Source organism: Heterocephalus glaber, unplaced genomic scaffold (genome assembly GCF_053883595.1).
Source record: "Heterocephalus glaber isolate CG9 unplaced genomic scaffold, H.glaber_assembly_v1.0 deba00001497, whole genome shotgun sequence".
Classification (NCBI taxonomy): Eukaryota; Metazoa; Chordata; class Mammalia; order Rodentia; family Bathyergidae; genus Heterocephalus; species Heterocephalus glaber.
Genome location: NW_028258320.1, coordinates 18754730 through 18776359, shown reverse-complemented (window position 1 = coordinate 18776359; position 21630 = coordinate 18754730). Strand labels below are relative to the sequence as shown.

The following is a 21630-nucleotide window of genomic DNA, read 5'->3' as shown; positions in this document are numbered from 1 at the left end:
CCCAGGACATAGCAAGTCATATTACTTGCTCCGTTCCCTTCTGGTTTGCAATCTGTTTTGCCCAGTTCACATTCTCATACAAATGGCCTGGAACAGACTTTTAGCTGGGCTGATTTTGCCCCCAAGAGACATCTGGCAATGTCTGGAGACAGCTTTGGTTACTGCAATGGTAGGAAACGCTACTGGCATCTAGCAGGAACAGATCAGGGACACAATTAGACATCCTGTGATGCACAGGACAGCTCCAACAAACAGTTATCTGGCTGGGGTGACCATCCATCACAGGGTGCCTGCGACTTTCCAAGTTAGATCCCTGAAAGTCCCGTGTCCCACGAAACCCATAGTCCTGGGCACACTGGAAACGTTGGTTTCCAGATATCTGGTCCCAAATGTCAAAAGTCCCAACACAAAGAAACCCTGCTTTAGAAGGAAGACCCATGAACCTTACTTCTCAGCAACTCCATTCTCTTCCACGAAACCTTTAATTTTCTGTCATCTTTTCTACTGAAAGTTTTCTTGAAAGTCATTGATTATCTTCCAAGCAAGAAATTCAGTAGCCTCTGTCCTCCTTCAACCCTTCTAATTCTTCTAAGCATTTGGCACTGTTGACACCTTTCTTTCTTTTCTTTTCTTTTTCTGTGCTGGGGAATCAAACCCAGGATACCACTGAACTAAATCCCTAGTTTTTTTGTTTTGTTTTGTTTGTCTCCTGGACTGCCCAGGCTGCCCTGGAATACCTGGGGGCTCAAGCATCCTGCCTCACACCGTCCCCATCCCCCCCCCCAGTAGTTCAGACAGCAAGCCCAAGCTACCACATCTGGCTTTATTATTCATTTCAAAGCCATTTTTTCTCATTTTCAGCTCTCCAGCCCACCCTCATTACTGTGCCTTCACTCTTGTGGGTTCCTAGTTCTACTTTCTCTTAAATATAGTCTCTTAGTGAAGTGTCCCAAGACTCTCTTCTTTACTAAAGAATTCCACTCAGATTTTAGATCTTATCTCCATTAATTGATTTCCAAATCCCGTTCCTAAGTCCTAGTCTTTCCAATTGATAGAGGGGTTCTCATGAGTGTCCTGCAGAATCTAAAATGCAACCTAAGTAATAGCAGTTTAAGAACATTTAATATGTTGACTAAGAGGAAAGAGCATATGGCCTAGCTTACATTTCCAGCTTTATTTCCTACATTGGTTCAATATAACCCTTAAACTTTACCAGAGTAGCCACAGTCTTGTGCCTTGTGCTTTCATTGTTCTGTGGTTTTACTCCATGTCTTGTTAGTGGAAAACATTTCTTCCCTTTCCAGCTTCAAATCTTCCTGATCATCCCAATCAGGAAGGTATGAAATGGTGAAAATACTGGATTAGGAGTCAGAAGACCTAGCTCTCACTTTACTCACTTTTAGGCTTGATGATTACTTGAGCTTTCTATAACTCTGTATTTCAAGTAAGGGAATAGATAATAATCCCATTTCTCTCTTTCTGAAATAGCTAACATGAAAGCTTTGAAAGATGTAAGATATATATATATATATATATATATATATATATATATATATATATATATTTCACTTTCTGAATTCTGACAGGACTTTTTGCCTTTCCTATGGAAACTGTCTTTTGATTGTAAAATAGTAACAGGCACTGCAGACTTCCTAAAAGTAGAGACCATAATGTACACCTTTTTCTCTTCTGTACTTTCTACCATTGTACATGTTGCATTAACATATTTTGTGTAAAAACTGATGAAAGAATAGCAATTCCACCTCATCTTAATCTGTCTTTATAACAATTCTTGGCTCACTAATTACAAACATTTTATACCATATTAGATTTATCACTCATCCTTTTCTTGATCTCCAATGTAGGTGATGTCTTTCCTGTGCAAATGAATCCAATAGCTCAATCTCAGTTTGTATCTTTGGCTGAAGTTCTTTGCTGTGCTATATCTGATATGAACACAGCTCAGATTGTAGTAACACAAGAAACACTTCTGGAGCATTTGAAGAGACATTACCCAGGTAGAGTAATAAGTTTTTCCTGTTCACAGTTCGTTGCATATTTGGTTTCTATTTATAAATAATCTTAGACATAAATAAACTGTGTGATAACCTTTTTTCTTCCATTGACTATTACTTCAGAACCCTGCCGGAAAAGGTCTTGCATCAACAAATTTGATAAGGATTTTTTTTTTTTACTTTCCAGATGAAATTTTCAAAAGTAAATGCTTATGGCAATAAATAAATCAGATTTTGTAGAAATCAGTAAAAGGAAAAGGAAATGTTCTTCTCCCACTTCCCATTTTTCCATTCCTACTTCACAGCTGATATTGTTTGTACTTCTTATGCATGCTTTCATAAATTGTATTTGAATATATAATACACACACATATACACTTTTTTGTGCTACTAGAGATTGAATTCAGGGCCTTTGACTGAGCTACATCCTCAACTCTTTTTAAATTTTTTATTATGAGGTAAGTCCTTGCTAAATAAGTAAATTGCCCTGGCTGGGCTCAAACTTGGCAGCCCTCAGTCTCAGCCTCCCAGAGCTGGGATTGCAGGCATGTGCCACCATGCCCACTATAAATGTTTATGACATAGGGCCGGGGATTTAGCTCAGTGGTTCTGTTGCCTGCCTCACAAGCACAAGGACCCGAGTTTGATCCCCAGTACCAAAAACAAGCAAACAAAAATGAATAAATAAATAAATGTTTATGACATAAATGGAATTATTATATAGCTCCTTTTTTTTTTTTTTGGTACCAGGGATTGAACTCGGGTCCTTGTGCTTGTGCAGCAGGTGGCCACACCACTGAGCTAAATCCCCAGCGTGGAATTATTATATATATTTTCTGTGCCTTTCTTTCTTACAAAACTTGAAGTCATGACATTGTAATTTATTAAAATTCTCATGTTTGTTTGACAGGAATTCTTTCCTCAAAGTTTAAAAAAAATTTTTTTTAAATTTTATACAAGGCAAAAGTTCTATCACTGAGCTATATCCCTAGCCTACAAATTTAAATTAGATTTGTATTTGAGTGAATTCAGATTTTTTTCCCCTCTGTTTAACCATTTGCTTTGTGTCCTGTGTCTTTATGGGGACCAATTTATATTGATATTATTCAATTAAATTATGGATATTTATGCTTTTTGGTATTTCAGTTACATATGTTAAAGTGCATTACAGTTAACTCTGGGTTCATTAAACAAATGTGTGGTCATTTCTGTATTTTTTTTTTGGTACCAGGTAACGAACTCGGGTCCTTGCGCTTGCGCAGCAGGCAGCAAAATCACTGAGCTAAATCCCAGGCCCTCTGTATGTTTTTTTTTTTTAAAGATTTTATTTGGGTTTGTTTTTTTTTTTTTTTTTTTTTTCCAGTGTTGGGGATGGAACTCGGGACCTTGTGCTTATGAGGCAGGCAGCGGAACCACTGAGCTAAATCCCCAGCCACCCCTCTGTATTTTTTTTTTGAGACAGGATCTTGCTATGTAGCACAGGCTGGCCTTGAACTCACAGTGATCCTCCTGCCCACCTTCCCAAGTGCTGGGATTACAGGCACATGCTACCATGCCCGCCAATTTCTGAGTTACTGATTTCACCTCTTAGAATGTTTCTTATTCAGAATCTATCAGAGTAAAATGCTTGTTTGTTTTAGGCATTGCACTGCCGCCTCAAGATACTCTCTACACCGCTCTGGGAACTCTGATTAAAGAAAGGAAGATTTATCACACTGGAGAAGGATACTTCATAGTTACACCTCAGACTTACTTCATCACAAATACAACTGCCCAGCAAAAGAAGAGAGCCCGTCCGTCAGATGGGAGCCCCTCAGGGCCTGCTTTTGTGGCCTATCTGGTGAGCATGAGGAGCTGTGCAGAGTTGGCCAGGGAGAATGCAGTGCCCGTTTCCCATTGTCAGTCCTGCCGCTGTTTCCCTGACATGTGCCTGCAGGATGCAGAGGAGTCACCACCTGCTTCAGAAATGACTAGAAAAGGCCAAAAAGGGCTCGGGGAATCCACACCTTTGGTTCAGAATCAGGCAGTTTCAACATCTGAGGAGAATCACATTAGTGAGAGCCCCAAAACTTCACCAGACACAAAAGACAAAGAAAAAGGCAAAAAGTTTGGTTTTAGTCTCTTGTGGCGCAGCATTTCTAGAAAGGAGAAGCCCAGAACAGAGCATGGCAGTTTCTCCGCCCAGTTTCCACCTGAGGAATGGCCTGTCCGAGATGAAGATAACTTGGACAATATCCCCCGAGATGTTGAACATGAGATCATCAAAAGAATTAACCCTGTTCTGACTGTTGACAACTTAATCAAACATACTGTCCTCATGCAAAAATATGAAGAACAGAGGAAATACAATAGTCAGGGCACTTCCACTGATATGCTGACAGTCAGGCCTAACAATCCTTCTAAAGAGAGAGTTAAGAAAAGGCAGGGTAGGTCGGCCAAGCATTGTAGCTGGGGCTTCTCTCACAGAGAAAGACCCAAAACCCAGAGTCAGGGGAATGAGCTTCAGCGAGGAAGCCTTATGCTGGAGAAGACCCCCAAGCTCTTGGTTACCCAGCCTGAGCCTCAGGTTAAAAGCACCAATGAAGCAGAAACTCAGACAGGGATTCAGGAGAATCCAAGAGTGCTAGGCTCTCAATTGATTTACAAAAAGCGAATCCGTAATCCCTTCCAGGGCTTGTCTTTCCGAGGGAGCCCAGTAACCAAAGGGGACAACATTCAGAAGAGAAGTCATCTGACACCCAGTCATATTGCACCAAAGGAAAAGCCTTTCCAAAGACTAAGGTCTTCAGAGCCCCCAAGACTTTTTGATAGTGAAGTTCAACAGCCATACGCTGAGCAATGTCATGATAAGCTAAAAGCAGAACCCATTTATATGACCAACTCTTCTGTCCAGCCTGTCAGTGATGACTTTAGAGATGGCCTCTTAAGTTACCCTCAAAGTAGTGATTTGCAATGTGACAGCCCATGCTATTCCTTCAGGGAAAGCACGTTGAGATGTGAGGTGTACGGTGCAGAAAATAAGGTAATCCCTGAAGTCACAAAGAAAAGCCCCTCTCACTCTGACAAACTAGGGGAGGCCAAAGAAACACAGCATATGCTGCCATTGTACGGTTCCTCCTCTGTAGACCAATCCTCTGCTTGTAGATTAGTCGATAAAACAATACACCAGTTTCAAAACCTTGGTCTGTTAGATCGCCCAGTTGGTGTGAATCATTTGAGACAGCCTGAGAAGAGGCAAGACAGAAATTCAGAGGAATTAATGAGAAAGACATTTTTCCAGGAGGCAGAGACTGCAAGTCTAGAAAATGGAGGACTTTCTGATGATGACCAAGCCTTGTATCATGAGGTGGAGGATGATGATGGGGCCTGCAGTTCATTATATTTAGAGGAGGATTTTTCGGAGAATGATGACTTATGTCAAAGGCAGCCTGTCCACATCCCATATTCCTTTGCAGGTAGAAGCAACTGTAACCATTTAGGAAAACCAAAAGTGACTGAGGGATTTAAGATTGAATGTAATACCAAAATGGACTGGTTTGTGCCTCTGGGGCTTAAAAGAAATGAACAGTTTGAGCCCACTGTGTTGCTTACAAACCCAGGTGAAAGCCAAAACCCTAATCTCTCTGCTGAAAGCTGTGGGCTAAATTCAGAGACCCAGTTTGGCTTTAACTGTGAAGAACCCAGTGTTGCTACATGTGTACAGGCCTCGGCACCTGCTGATCAAAGTTTATTTGATTACTGTAGCACAAGGAAACCCAATTCTGAGGCTGAAGTCCCTCACCATTCTGTTGGTGACCCAGGAAAGAAACCAAGTAGCTGGAATCAAAGTCCTCAGAATCAGGAAATGAGAAAACACTTCACACAAAAGTTAGAACTTTTCAATGCTTCACGTATGACAGTGGTGGCACAGGATATTCAGCAGGAACACCGCTGCTTGGAAGGAACAGAAAGTCATAGCATGGCAGGCGATAGTGGAATAGATTCTCCGTGGTAAGTGCACGTGAAAATGTTTGCTTAGCCACTGTCCCACAGGAGTTATTAAAATCAAGGGCTTAAAAAATAAATAAATAAAATAAAATAAAATCAAGGGGTTACTGAGTCCCTAGCGAGAGACTCCTGAACAAATAATTATACTGATACAATTCTGCCAACCTTTAATGAATGCATTATATAAAGTTACAATGAGATCTTATATAAGAGAATAGAATTCATTTTTTCATTCGTGCTTGTTAATTCAGAAGGGTTTCATTATGGCATTTTCTACAAGCACATGACATAATTTTGTTTTGTTTTGGTTTTTTGGCACCAGGGATCGAACTCGGGCCCTTGCACTTGCAAGGCAGGCGGCGGAACCACTGAGCTAAATCCCCGACCCTAGCACATGACATAATTTGATCATCTCATCCATTACCTCCCTTCCTGTTTCCTTAGAGTTCATTTTTCATGCAAACCAAATTTTACTGGTTCAATACTAATAAAGCTTAATTTATTTCTAAATCTAGAAAGGAACTGCTATAAACCAAGTACTTATGAATTTAGGTTTAGAAGCTTTTCACTTACATTCCTGGATCTATACAGATTAAGGGATGTGACTTCCCACCGATATCTTCCACTCCAATTTGTTTAAATAATGTTGTTCAGGTTATAAAAGTAATATGATCATAATAGAGCTTTTAAGAAGCACTGGGGGGGCAGGGATTTAGCTCAGTGGTTTCGCCGCCTGCTGCGCAAGCTCAAGGACCTGAGTTCGATCCCCAGTACCAAAAAAAAAAAAAGAAGCACTAGGGGCTGGTATATAGCTCAGTGGTATAGCACATACATAGTATGTGCAAAGTGCCGGGCTTAATACCCAAGATTAAAATCAAAACTACCAAAAAGTACTTTAAGAGGAAGAGACAAGACACCACTTATCACTGGAGCAGTTGGCAGATTTTTATTCCTCCTGAAGGCAAGGTCAGCTGCCCCGGAGCAGCTCTTTGCCCTTCACGTCCCCTTAATTAAGGAGGACAAAATGGGGTGAGTGGGTGAGACACATGGAAGTGGCTCTTGACTCTTATTCTCCCCTGCTGGTTGGAGGGGTGCAGGTTAGTCAGCAGCTGTCTGCCTCTGCCCCTTGCTTCCCCTCACCCCCAAAAGACTGGACAGTTTGCTTCAGTGTCCTCTCTGACTATCAAACTTCCACTCTCTAACAGGAGAGCAGCCGGACAGGTGGCACCTCCCCTACTCCCACCACTTCAGACCACACTGTTGCATTTTTGAATTAAGAGGGGGCACCCTGGAGTGAGATCAGGAAAGGAGGGACCTGGGCCCTATTCACACACCCAACATTCACAGCAAGCCTTCCAGAAGATTTCCTGGTTTCAGCCCACATTGAAACAGGCCTGCAGGCTGCCACATAAGCAGCATTTCCCAGGCACTTTTTGGATTTTAGTCTAGGAGGGCTTCCTCCTGTGTACTACTTACTGATCCCCCTATGCTGCAGTATAGGCCCTGTTAAAATAAAGACTCACTTTGGTGTTCCTGTGGGGAAGAAAACTATTTTCTTTTTCTGGTTTTTTGAGCCTGGATCTTTCTATGTATTCTAGGCTGCCCTGGAACTCACTGTGTAGCCCAGCTCAGCCTTAAACTGGCAGTAATCCTCCTGCTTCAGCCTCCCAAATTCTAGGATTACAGCCAGCTACTACCACTGGCTTTCAAAAAGTATTTTAAACACCTGTAATTGTTGTACTATTTTTAAAAATTCATTCATATTTGATATATTTGCAACATTTAAGTCTAAATATATAGATGTATACTTTTTGTCTATTGAGCTCATAGATTCTATTTTTCTTTTTTTTTTTTGAGGGGGGACAGGATCTCGCTGTTTAGTTCAGGGTGGCCTTGAACTCGGTATGTAGCCCAGGTTGGCCTCAAACACCCAGTGGGTTCTCCTGCCTCAGCTCTCTGAGTGCTGGGATAACAGGTGTGTGCCACCACACCAGGCTAGATTCTATTTTCCATATTGCTTTTTTTGCTTTGTTTTCTGTACTGGGGATCAACCCCAAGGCCTTGTACATGCTAGGTGAGCATTCTACCACTGAATTACATCCCCAGTCCTAAATATAAGTATTTCTAATAACAAATCGTACACAGCCATGAATTTCTCTTTCTCCCAAGCACATAGTCTTGACCTCAACACCCAATCCTGTTTTAGCTTCTCAAGTAGCTGGGATTATGGGAGTGTGCCTGGATTTGTGGCTTTCTTTCCTTCATGTAACATATCATGGACATCCTGAGATTACTACCTGTTGATCTAAATTCTTTTTTGTTTGTTTTAGTTGAGATGCTAGGGCTTGAGGCCAGGCCTGGCATATGGTAAACAAGTGCTGTATCATTGAGCTACTGCATTTTTAGCCTCCATTGTTACTTCTTTATTGAGGGAACAAGGTCTTTTCTGCTTGAAACAATACTTTACTTTTTTTTGGCACCAGAGATCGAACTCGGGACCTTGCACTTTTGAGGCAGGCGGCGGAACCACTGAGCTAAATCCCCGGCCCCTGCTTGAAACAATACATTGATTCACACTAAGTCATTAAGGGAATCAAAATGTTTCCAAAGTACACAGGTAATGGTGTAAACCAACAAGCCACGATTTCTCTTTATCTACGGCAAAATCAATTAAACCAAACAGATTAGGGAAATTACTCCTAGAAGTGCAGTTGAGAATTCTAATTTGTAAAATCTTGAGAAATTTAGTTTTTAAAAAATTTCTTATGGTGTCATTTTCTAGACAGGCTTAAAGAAGTTTAGAAGGGGAGAGAAGATAACATTTGAACACCACTCCATGCCTTGTTACAGGGGTTAGGGAACAGAGATGAACAAGACGTTGCTTCTACAAGAAGCTTACCACTTAGTTTTATTGCGGAGACCAACAAACAATAAACAGATTGAACTTGAGAACAAAGTGCAAATTCAAATTTGTCTTGTTAAAAAGATGTGGAATTAAGGGTGATGGCCTATGTGAAGGAAGTCTTATGGGGTGACACATTTTTGAGACAATGTAGCAGGCAACTGAAGGAGAGAAGCAAGGTAGGATAGGGTGAATGTTGAAACCAAAAATAACACTTGGGCTGGAGAAGTGGTTCAGTTGGTAGAGTATATTCTTCAGCAAGCAGCAAGGTCCTGGGCTCAAATCCCTAGCACCAAAAATGAGCAAAGAAGCAAAACAAACAAACAAACAACCCCCCCCAAAAAAACACAAAAAACAAAACCAGTGTGATTTGGCTGAAATAAGACATATATCAGATAAGGAACATAGCTTACAGCTCCTAGAAAAATATTATTTACATGAAAAATACAGTAGTTGGTTCTTCCCCTCTATATGACTCTCCAAAAACAAAAAAATTAAAATAAGTTAGAGATAGTGACCACTTCAGTAGAAAACTGCCAGGGAATTTACTGTTTCTAAAATATACCTGATACTTAATCTGAGAACAGCAGCTGTCAGATAATTGAGGTGCTACTGTAAAGCCTTTAAAAACAGAACACTTTATGGGGCCTGGGATTTAGCTCAGTGGTTCTGCCACCTGCCTCGCAGGTACAAGGACCCAAGTTTGATCCCCGGTACCCCCCCCAAAAAAAAGAAGTAGAAAAACAGAACACTTTAGATTTTTAGAGGTTAACTTGATAAGTGTACCTTAGTGTTATTTAATATACTGCTTTGAAGTAATAAATGAAATTTAATGCCTTACTTAGAATTCCGGGTCCCTTTTGAAGGTAATCATTTTGTATTTTTAATCTCTTTAGGACACAGAGCCTCGCATCTAATAATTCAGTCATTTTGGATGGACTTAAAAGAAGACAAAATTTTCTGCAGAACTTTGAAGGCACAAAGAGCAATCCGACACTCACATCCAATTCCTTACTACAAATAACTCCAGTCATAAATGTTTAGTTTTCTTTTGGAAAGCCTTTTAAAAAAAATGTGTGTGGGGGGCGGATTTAGCTCAGTGGCACTGCACCTGCCTCACAGCGAAAGGACCTGAGTTTGATCCCCTGGTACCAAAAAAAAAAAAAAAAAAAAAAAAGTACTGCAGAATCTCTTAATCACATGAATATGTAAGAGTCCTCTAAATCCAAGCATGTATGCTATTAACCTCATTACATATTTTGTTATAATTACTGGCTTTCTCCTTTTTTTGATATTTTAAAGCAATTTTTAGTAGGAATTTTACAAGGAATTTGTTGGAAATGTATAGATTGTATTTTTTTTTAAAAAAGCATGAAATCTTTGGTCTTTTTCCAGTTAAATGTCATTCATTTACATTCATTAGTTCCACCAGTACATAGGATAATAATTTACTATCCTGTAGTGAATTTATTTATGCTGAGTTATGTCAAGTGAATCTTACTAGATTTCAACATAAAATCCAGAAAAGAGTGTATGTTTTAGCATTGCATAGATACTTTGCAATTAAAGTCTTTTATCATTAGCAGAAAGAACTTATGTAATGTGTTGGTTACTTTTTTTTTTTTTTTGGTACGGGGTTTCCAACTTGGGTCCTTGCACTTGCACAGCAGGCGGCAAAACCACTGAGCTAGATCCCTGGCCCCTGTGTTGGTTATTTTGCAACAATAATTCCTTTCATCCACTAATTGCTGGCCAGGCTGTTCTCTTAACCAGCTTGAACTTGAACAAATGCCTCCAAATAGAAGTGACTGGCAATGTCCAAAGTTTCTGTGGCAATAGCATTTGGTTCCTCCCTACATTGAGGCTCTCTCCATAGCAAGGCAGGGAGGGGTCAGATGGTAGACAGAAGGAAAGCAGAATGGTTGGTGAATGGTTGTAGTGATTGGAAGTTCTGAACTATAGACTTAGGGAAAAAGTAGAAGATGGCTGCTGGATGTTAAGTACCTCATCCACATTTTGATTCATTTCTGCTCATCAGACCTGGCTAGCTTCACCAGAATGTTTTCTGGGAGGCTGTTTTCAGACCAAGGGCTGTTCTCTTCTTGGATTTGGTTAGCTTATAGAGCAACCTAGACTGGTTTGAGCAGATTAGGTAGATGATGCTGAGTTACGGTCAGTAGGATATATTTTCTAAGAGCTTTCTAAGGATTGTCCAAGCCTTAGATCTCAAAGATGATTGAATAACTGGAGTGCCTCTTTCCAGCTCTCACCATCCATCAGTGAAGCCCAGCACAGTGGGGAGCTCCAAATGTGGAAGAGGGGAGGGAGGTTTTCTGCTCTTTTGCAGCAGCAGCCAGATCACTTGTTCCTGACAGTTTCGAATGGGGCGTGGCCATCCCAAGACTAGCCATGGTTACAAGGACATTTGGGACCCTGCTCAAAGTGTCCACAGGGATAATATTTGTAGAAAGGATTTGTAGGGGAAGTAGAGATGGAGGCTTTTACACACGAAGTCAGCACCTGTAAATGAAAGAACAGATTCAAATTTGTAAGAAGAGCTTCCAACTACACAAAACTATCTGAAGACAAGTAGGCAGCTTTGTAAAATAATGAATTCTCCATTATTTACATGTAGAGGCTTAGTAATTTCCTTGATGCTGTGTTACCGAGTTTTTCACTAGTGTAACAGGGTGGTAGACTGGACTTTTTTTTCATCCGTACTGCAGGTCGAACTCAAGGTCTTTACCCTGAGCTATACCCACAGCCTTTTTCTCCTCCTAGCCCTGGGGATCCAGCTCAGGACCTTGTGAGGCAGGCGGCACCACTGAGCTAAATCCCTGGCCCCTAGTAATTTTTTTTTAATGGAAACTATGCTTTTTATTTTCCTTCCCCATTTGTTGAATTTACACAGCTAAGTAATGCAACACAATCCCCTGCTGGTGTGACAAGATTAAACAACATGTATATATTATTCATAGATTCAAAGAATGACCATCAGTTATGACTGAATGCAATTAGACAAACTAAATCTTTCAAAATGTCATGTTCCCAAGGAAAAACAATGGAAAGAGCCTAAGCCTGTGGAAGTGAATGATTGATGAGCCGGGGGTATGGTAGCACACTCCCAGCACTTGGGAGCCTGAGGCAGGAGGATCATGTGAGTTCGAGACCAGCCTGGGCTATACAGTGAGATCCTGTCTCCAAAAAAAAAAAAAAAGGAACAATTGGGAACCACTGCATTTTGAAACCTGTCTCTAGTATGGAAGACGACTTTCAGGCAAGAAAGAAGACAGGATGGCCAGGGATTTAGCTCAGTGGTTCTGGCATCTGTCTTGCAAGCGCACAGTCCCAAATTTGATCCCCGGTACCAAAAAAAGAAAGAAGACAGGATGTTGCTTAATGGAGGTGGGGAAGGCAGGAAACAAGAGTGGGAGTATCAAAGACAAACACGACTTTTCTAGCTAGCTTCTCCTGTTTCTTTTGAAAGGTTAGAATTTCTCCTTCAGCAGATGCAGCTTCCAAACATTTCTTGGGTAATGGTGCCCTCTTCTGGGGTAACTGATGTGCCCCTGAAACCCTTTTTTCCATAACGAATTCAAAACATCGACAAAGTACCTGATTAAAGAAACAATGGCACCTCCCTCGAAAGGATATTTTAAAACACTAGAGTGATCTGAATTAGGAGCTAGAGGCATACATACGTATACACATGTCCAGTGTGTTTAAAGATGCCTCTTTCCCAATGCTGTCAAAACTACCTGGGGTTTGTAGTGCTTGTTGTATCCTCTCTATTCCCCACACTAACCATTCTCACTTTGCTAACACAGATTTTCAAGTTGAGTTGGCCAAAGTCAAATGGCTAGCAATGGGAGAGAAATACTCTTCCCTCTCATTCTCTTTTCCCTCCCTGCTTCTTCTGTTTTCTCAGTACTCATTCTCTGTTCCCAATGTCTCTTGATGAATTTTGTAACTGCTCTTTAAGCTGCTTCCATGTCACAGCCTTTTTGAAATGATAGTTGTTTTTTATTACATAAATTTGACAAGCATATATAAATTGCTATATTTTATGGCTGTTTTTACTTTCTATTTTTTTAAACTATGGAGTGAAATTAAAAACCTAGCCTTGTAGGCTTGTAGATTGTTGTTTTGTGGTGCTAGGGATCAAACTCAGGGCCTTGTGCATACTAGGCAAACACTCTACCACTGAGCTACATTCCCAGCCCTAGCTCTATAGTTTATTTTCCCCGTATAGTTTTGAAAGTAAGCAGAGAGGCAAATTTAGACAGTCATCTTGTTTTAAGGTCACAGAGTTTATTTTAATAAGCTTAAGGATAAATGCAAGGAAAATTCTTACACAACCTTGAAACAGAGTGGAGCAAAGCACTCACATTTGGTAAAGAAAATTATATCGGGCTGGGGATTTAGCTCAGTGGTTCCACCACTTCCTTGCAAGCACGAGGACTCAAGTTTGATCCCCGGTACCAAAAAAAGAAAGAAAAAGAAAATTATGTCTAATTCTGTAATGTTCTAATGAGATTATACTTGAGTGCTAGGAATGTAGCTCAGTGACAGAGCCTTTGCCTAGCATGCATGAGTTCCTGGGTGATTCCTCGCACTGAAAAAAAATACTGTATTTTGGAGCCCAGCACCATAGTTTGTGCCTAGTTCCAGCTAGTAGGGAGGCTGAGGCAAGAGACTGCTTGAGCCCAGGAGTTCAGGATTACATTTTGAACTATGCATTTATCCATCTGTGGTATGCCTCCCCTCCCTTTGCTTTTAATTTTTTGGTACTGGTTATCGAACTTGGGTCCTTGCACTTGGGAGGCAGGCATGGAAGCACTGAGCTAAATCCCCGGCCCCTCCCTTTGCTTTTAGATCTTCATCAGACACAAATCTTTTGAGATTTTTTTTCAATTAAAAAATATAAGTCCTCATTCCCATGGTTTTTAGTTGACTGCGGGAAGATGATACCCACTGAGGACATAGATAGTGTGGCACCTGTACCGCACCCAAATATTTTCCAGTGGAGCCGCTCCTTGGGAAGTTATTTGTGTAGCTTTACACTTGGCCTTTCCACCTAGCACAGACAGCAGCCAGAGACTTGGTTCACCAGTTTCAGAGCATTACAGATAGTGTTGTGAGACACAGAAGGTCTCCTGGAAAAGTTGGAGAACAGTCATGCCTTTTCCTTTTCAGACCTGTCAGGAGCTCTGATATACAAATGATGCCAGAATAAGGCTTTTGAGGAGCTAAAACTTTACTTCACCCACATGTGACCTTCGACCACTAGATATGAATGTCCCTTCCTTTTATCCCATTTTACCTGCAGCATCCTTAGCCACACTTGCTGGATATTATCATAGCCTGCTGTGGGGCTACCAAGACTTCAGCATGGTAGGCTTGGGAGTAGATATGAAGGAGCAGGACACAGGGATTTAGAAAAGCACAAATCTAGACATGCATAACCATTCTGATACTCTGGGGAGAAAGATGCATTTTCCTACCATCGTTAGCTGAGCGTTCCTGTGTGTCCATTAAATCAACAATGTTAGATCTAAACATATATTCCTTGACTGTATCCAATCCAAAATTATGCAGAAGAACTGAAGCAATCGCTAAATTATATTTGTGGTTCCAGTTATTCAGGACCAACCCCAAACTCCACATGTAGCAGCAGTTTGTAATATTGCTAACAGGCAAGTTTATGTGATTTGTTGGAGCACCCTGTGGCTACACCTCAGTTTGCTTTCTTGTTCTCCACTTGTTAGGAGTTCAGTAGCAGCTGAGCAGAGTATTGGGTTGAAGAGGTCATGAAGAGATACACAAAGAAAGCCAACTACTTAGCACTGAAGTTGTACATGTTAAGGCAGTTAGCTACCCCTCGAAAATTTTCGATTTTCTATAGGGTTGTGATTCAGGGAACAGTTACTGCTTATCAGTAAAATGTTTTTAGTCCATGTAAATACATTGCCATAGGGCCGGGATTTAGCTTAGTGGCACCATGCCTGCCTGGCAAGTACAAGGTCCTGCGTTTTGATCCCCGGCACAGCGGGATAAAGAGGTGACATCTGTCAAAGATTTAAGGCTTGTTTTCCCTCTAGCAGAAAATGTTGATTTTTTTTTCCTTCATCCCCATGAGAACACCTTCCGCCACATATTTTGCGAAATTTAAAGCTTTCAAACCAGGCGCAGCACTCAGTAGGCTGAGGCAGGAAGATCGTTGCGAGTTCAAGACCAACCTGGGCTATAAAGCGAGATCCCCCGTCTCAAAAAAAGAAAAAGAAAAAAAGAAACTTTTCAGGTTGGCGTTACAAAGAAAGCGCTGATTCAAGAGATTAAATTCTTCATTCCGATATTTGCCATTAACTGTGTCCCTTCAGACAAGTGAATTCCTTTTGCGGGTGGGTTTAGTTTCCCGTGATGTCAAATGGGGAAAGTGAGAAGAAATGAACCAATATCTAACTCCGTGCCTAAAACCTAAATCTTTGGGTACTGACGTGCGCCCCGCCCTCGCGTTCCCTTCCATCCCAGCCTGCCCACTCTGAACCTCAGTAAGCCCCCGGGCACCAACGACAGGACACCGGCATCGGGCAAAACCGTTGGACGTTAACGTCTCCCGCCCGCAGTGGGCGGGGTGAAGGCTGCAGCTTCCAGCGGCGAATGGCGAGGCTGCGGGTGGCGCTCCCCGCCCACTGTGGCAAGGGCGTGCTTCAACCCCTCTCCCTGCCGTTGCGGGGGGCCTCCCCTCCCCTCCCCTCCCCTCCCTCTCGAGCAATGCATGCTGGGAAGCCCCGGAGAGTCTACGGAACGCCGAGAACAGTTCCGGGGGTGGGGTGGGGTGGGGTGGGAAATGGAATCATTTATGCTAATCAGTGCAGAAAACCTTTACGTAGATTGGCCAAGTTTTTACTCTAGAAGCCAATCATCTTAAGGACAAGGATGGGCTAGTCGACGCCTCTCACATTCATTGGTTGGAAGGTTGAGGCGCTTGGGAAGATTTTAAACCAAGAATATCCGGGATTTTTTTTTCCCTTCCCGCCTTGAGGTCCGTGTCCCGGAAGTGACGTACAACCCTTACCGGGCTGCCTCCCTACCCCCACTTCTTTTCACGCTGTCGCTGCCCGTAGGTGGTTGCGGCCACCGTGCCCGGAGGGAGGTGGTGGCGGCCAGTAATGCCTGGGAAACTCCTTTGGGGGGACATTATGGAGCTGGAAGCACCCTTGGAAGAATCTGAGAGCCAGAGGAAGGAGCAGCAAAAGGTGCGCTGAGGTTGGGCCGCGCCTCCTTTTGGGCTTCGCCGGCTTTGGGCGGGGAGGGGAATTGGTCCTGATGGTGGCCTGTCAGGACCCGAGAGCATCCGTGGGCCTCCCCTTCGTGCCGCCCTTCGCCTCTGAGATCGCGCTGAGACCTTTTCCATCGCCACGCTTTTAACCTGGAGGACTGCCGAGGCTTCGGCCCGATCTCCCCTGGCCCTCCATCCCTACTAAGTAATGGGCAGGGTAAAGCGCCCATCGCCGCCAAATCTGTTCTTTTTCCTTAAGCAGCGAAGTCTGTCATTTGGTTCCTCTGGGGCCATCTTAGGAGATGATTAAGAAAAATGATTGTCTTGTGTATGTATTGCTTCTCTGTTACCTTGTCTTATGTGTAACAATCTTAGGGAAAGAGATCTTAGGCTTACAAATCTCTATAAGTAGTTTATAGAGGCCTAAGGAGTAGTGTCACAGCCAGCGTTGCCAGGATTTGTCTGTGATGGAGATCGTGTGGGTGGTATTATTAATAGTTATTACTGTCAGTATTTTCAGTCCACAGGTATTTATCGAGCCTAATTTGTACCACATTCTTTGCTGAGTGCCAATGAGTTTAAAGTATTTAAATATGAGAAATGGTCCCTGTCCTCAAAGAGCCTGCTGCAGTTTTAGAGACCCCCTTCCTCCTTCAAAAAAAGAGAAATCCCAAAGCAGAGGATCACAGAGAAAACAGCTGAGGAGGGTAAAGTAGTAGTATTCGAGGGCTGACATTGAGCAAAAATAAAATAAGATTTATTCTGTATATTGCTTGAAAGCAGAAAGTGCCCTCCAGTCACTAAAGTAAACTTGCTATTCCAGCCAACCAGGTTTTTTTTGTTTTAGACAGGGTCTCACTGTGTATTTCAGGCTGGCCTTGAGCTTGTGGCAATCCTCTTGCCTCAGCCTTTGATACAGGCGTGTGCCACCGTGGCTGGCAGTTTTCTTTTATTGTGGTAAAATATACAAAACTTAAAATTTACATTTTAACCATTTTAAAGTGTGTAGTTTATTGGTGTTATGTACATTCACGTTGCTATTCAGCCATCACCACCATCCATCTCTGTAACTTTCTTATCTTCTCATGCTGAAAGTCTGTCCATTAGACACTAATCCCCACTCTTTTTTCTCAGCTCCAGCAACCACTATTCTGTACCTATGAATTTGATTACCATAGGTAATTTAGACTATATAAGTGGAATCCCCCAGCAGTTATTTTAATTTTAGCTCCTCTTGGAGTGCTTGTTTTTGTTTTTGTTTTCCTGCGCTGGAACCTAGGACCTTTTGCATGCTAGGCAAGTGCTTTAGCACTAAGTTATATATACCTCCAGCCCTGTTTATTTCATTTTGGACCAGGGTCCTGATAAGTTACCCAGAGCGGGCTCAAACTTGTAATTCTCGTGCCTCACCTTTTAGAGTAGCTGGGATTAAAGGCATGCACCTCCACATCTGACTTTCATTCTTCTCTTGCATCCAAGTGCCATATCTGCCAAGATCTAGCTTATTTCTTTTCTAATCACCTCAGGGTACAGTAGTCTTACCCCTGTTTAAGTCTTGTCCCAGTGGTATCTATTCGATTGGCATCTATTACATGTGTCCTTTTAAAGTTTGCTTATTTTTTCCTTTGTGTAGCTTTCCTAAATATTTCTTTCCTCAAAGATTCTTTAGAAACATGATTGTATCTTTGTCTATCCTTTCATTTTCTGTATTCTTCTGAGTTAGTGATTTTCACATTGTAAATTCTCCAGAAACACTTTGTTGATTGTTCTTTATGAAAGATAGCTAGAAATTTAGAAATGGATTGGAATACCAATAGAAATAGAGCGTTAGACTAAGTGTGGCATTGAGATGAAGGTAAATTTGGTTTGGATATGTTGAGCTGTGGACCTGAGATATAGGTTCTTCCAACTGGAATGCGGATAAGGAAGAAAGTCTGGAGTTTCGGGTTGAAGTCATGAAAATGGTATAAAAGTGTACACAGAGAACAGATTTAAGGAGCATCTGCAGAAGGGGAAGGGAGAGGAACCATTGAAGAAGATGTGATAGAGGTAAGAGGATAAGAGGGGCATACAGAGTACAATGGAAACCAAAGAAATGGAGAATGTCAAACTGTGGGTCTTGTGGAATGATGGATTTCATTACCTTGGGTTGTTCTGGGGCTTGGCCTTGTTTCGTCTTCTCCCTGAAGTGCAACGCCCAGGAGCAAATCAAACCCCAGGGCTGATTCTATAAATAATCTTGTTTTTCTGTGGACCCTACTGGTTTGGGGAGATCTGGGGTAGTGCAGTTAACTAGAGATCAAATGATGTAATATGTAACTGCAAAGCATTTTCACAAATACTGTGTTACTCAGTTCTCACAACAAATATTTTATAGAAGAGAAAGTTGTATGTTGAAGCACTATAAAACGGGTAAGTCATGGTGAAAATTTTATTACTAATAACTACTGTATCATTGATTTATTTTGAAAATTCAACCAAGTAATTCTGAAGCAGTGTTGAATTTCCAGATCATTTCTTGGGGACTGCAAATATTAAAACCTTGCTGGTAGTTTGACATTTTAAAACTGAAGTTGCCGAATAATGTCTTTTTTGTGTGTGTTTTAAAGTTCTATTAACTAAGTGAAAAAGAATTTAATTTCCAGGATTACTGTTCTTCCATGGAAATACAGCAGTTGGAGTTTCATGTAGTTTTTTTCTTTAACCTGTTAATTGTCAAAAATTAAGAAAGAAGTATGATGGGAAAAGATAGGCTTTGAGTTAGATTCCTAGCACTTTTTCCTACAGGAAAACCCACATGTAGATCTTTGGCTACAGTACTTAATCTCTAAGAACTTTGTTTCTGCTGGGTGTGGTGGCACATGCCTGTAATCCCAGCACTGGGCAGGAGGTAGCAGGAGGATCACCTTGTTTTCTGTGGGTATGAGGCCAGCCAAGCCTACATAGTGAGTTCAAGGCCAGCCTGACACATAGTAAGATCCTATCTTAAAAAAAAAAAAAAAAAAGAAAAGCAAAATAAAACAACGACAAAAATTCTGTTTCTTCATCTGTGAAATGGCAGAGGTAATACAGGTTCATTATCCCTTATCCAAAATCCCTGAAACTAGGTATGTTTTGAATTAAGAATTCTGGGGATTTACAGAAAAGTGACACCCCAGCAGGATTTGGGACCTGCAGCCAGTAATCAAACACCTCAGTGTTAAATATAAATACGTATACTAAGTGGGATAAAGACTGTGAGAAGCCTTACATTAATGATAGTCAGATTTTGCCATCAAATGAGTTCAGATCAGGTATGGTTTTGCTTTCAAATAAATTACAAAAAAACTTTCGGTTTTCAGAGCTTTATGGATATCGGAATTTCGGATAAGGGATTATGGACCTGTACTTCCCTTATAGGGTTGCTATGAAGATATAAACAAGATAAACCGAAAACACATTACATAATGCTGGGTAGGTACTCAATAAATATTAATTTTTTTCTCTTGGAGATATTAGAAATTCTTGTTTGTATTTTAATTTATAATTTTGATGTTCTCATTCTTTTCCTGAGAATGAGCTAATTTAATTTCCCCAAAATCTTATGATGGGATTAGAGATGGACTAGAGACTGAGTCTTGAGAATACAGGAGATGGCATGACAGTTATAGTAACAGGTAAAGCTTAGAGCTTGGCATTAATTACCAGTTTGGATTTCTGCCAGGTAGATTTTCAGTATAACTGTAGATAGAGCTTAATTGGTTGGGGAGTCATGCTCTAACTTCTCTATAAAATCCTAAAAGCAAACCTGTGATCCTTTTGTCCCTCTTTCTTTGTCCACAGAGTGATAGAAGGAAGTCAAGGCACTGTCATGACTCAGATGAGAAAACAGAGTCAAGAGAGAATGGAGTTACAGGTGACCTGGATGCTCCCAAGCCCAAAAAATCTAAAATAAAAGAGAAGCTAAATGGAGACACTGAAGAAGGATTCAATAGACTTTCAGATGAATTTTCCACATCTCCTAAGTTAAGAAAAAAAGATCTACCAAATGGAGATATTGATGAATGTGAAAAAAAATCAAAACAAGTATCATCCTTAGAAAGTTCTACTCAAAAATCAAGTGATAATAAACTACAGGAGGTATGGATACCCTTTATTTTGCATTTGACATTATCTTTGAAATATAGGCTGGTTTGATGTTTTAGGCTAGTTAGAAGTGATTCTATACTGTTTCCACCTTAGAGTCCAGTGGTTTTATTTGGACTAGAGAGTCTATACAACTGAAATCTGAGCTCTTTACCCTTTGGCTCTTGTTTCTTATTATATTGCCTTTTTCTTGGGGTGAAAGTGGGAGAATGCTCACACTTAAACTTTTTCTGTACAGTTGGGTTTTCCTAAACAGTTTTTCCTAGTTACTTTTTTAGTGGTTACCTACATGCATGTCTTTTTGGGGAGTGAGGGGTTAACTGGGGATTGAACCTAGAGCCTTTACACTGAGCTTCAGCTCCAGCCCTTTTTATATTTTTATTTTGAGACAGGGTCTCTCTTAATCACTAAATTGTCTAGGCTGGGCTCAGACTTGCTATCCTCCTGCCTTGGTCTCCTCTGTAGCTGAGATTACACATCTATGCCACTGCATGTGGCTACCTACTTGGATTTCTAATGGTTCTTCAATCCCTACCAGTGATTGTGAATTGACCTCTGATTTTCTGCTATAAGATACAGAAGGCCTCTTGATTGTGTATGTATTGTCTTCTGCTTTTTCTGTTTCTGTAATAGCAGCAATATTAGATGATAAGTAGATTTTACTATCAGTCTTTTTTTTTTTTTTTGGTACCGGGGATCGAACTCAGGACCTTGAACTTGCAAGGCAGGCACATTGCCACTGAGCTAAATCCCTGGCCCACTGCTCAATATTATAATACATTTAACTGTTCATTATTTTGTTTAGAAAAATTAGATTTTAGGAACTTCTGCTTTTAGGAATTTATTCTAATGAGATAATTATGACATGTACAGAGCTATATAAGTATTAACACACTGTTATTGATAATAGCAACATATATTAAATGTTTTATAATAAGCAGTTGGCTTACTTTTGTCTTGTGTCTAAGTATGCAGTAGAGTACAACTATTCCAAAGGGCATGCAAGAATATGGTTGTGCACACCTGTAATCCTAGAATTCGAGAGTCTGAGGCTGGAGGATTGCCATGAGTTCAAGGCCAGCCTACAATACATAGTGAGACATTGTCTCAACAAAACAAGACAAAAGAGGGGCCAGGGATGTAGCTCAGTGGTTTCGCTGCCTGCTTCACAAGCGCAAGGACCCGAATTCCATTCCCAGTACCAAAACCAAAACAAAACAAAACAAAGGAATATTAGAGGAAAAACAAAACAAAACAGGTGTAGTGTTACAGTTTTTGTCTAAATGTCCCCCCTGCAAAGCCTCATTCAGTCAAAGGGC

General features: G+C 41.1%; 2 protein-coding genes across 4 annotated transcripts in view; both read left to right on the top strand.

The window, feature by feature from the left end:
• Window positions 1-10496, top strand: part of Stox1 (storkhead box 1) — a 57913-nt gene extending 47417 nt beyond the window's left edge. Inside the window, exons 2-4 of the mRNA XM_087184784.1 lie at window positions 1866-2018; window positions 3656-6005; window positions 9801-10496. Of these exons, the coding sequence (XP_087040910.1) occupies window positions 1866-2018; window positions 3656-6005; window positions 9801-9948 (2651 nt within the window). The 3' untranslated portion in view covers window positions 9949-10496. The remainder of the gene's footprint in view (window positions 1-1865; window positions 2019-3655; window positions 6006-9800) is intronic.
• A 5443-nt stretch (window positions 10497-15939) lies between these two features.
• The window catches only part of Ddx50 (DExD-box helicase 50), a 37857-nt gene continuing 32166 nt past the window's right edge, over window positions 15940-21630 (top strand). For 2 of the 3 annotated variants that reach the window (XM_087184783.1, XM_004846173.3), the window contains exons 1-2: window positions 15942-16163; window positions 20009-20305. In XM_087184783.1, the coding sequence (XP_087040909.1) occupies window positions 16077-16163; window positions 20009-20305 (384 nt within the window). In that variant the 5' untranslated portion in view covers window positions 15942-16076. Of the gene's footprint in view, window positions 16164-20008; window positions 20306-21630 lie in introns of all 3 variants that reach the window. The other variant, XM_004846174.3, reaches the window with a different exon arrangement.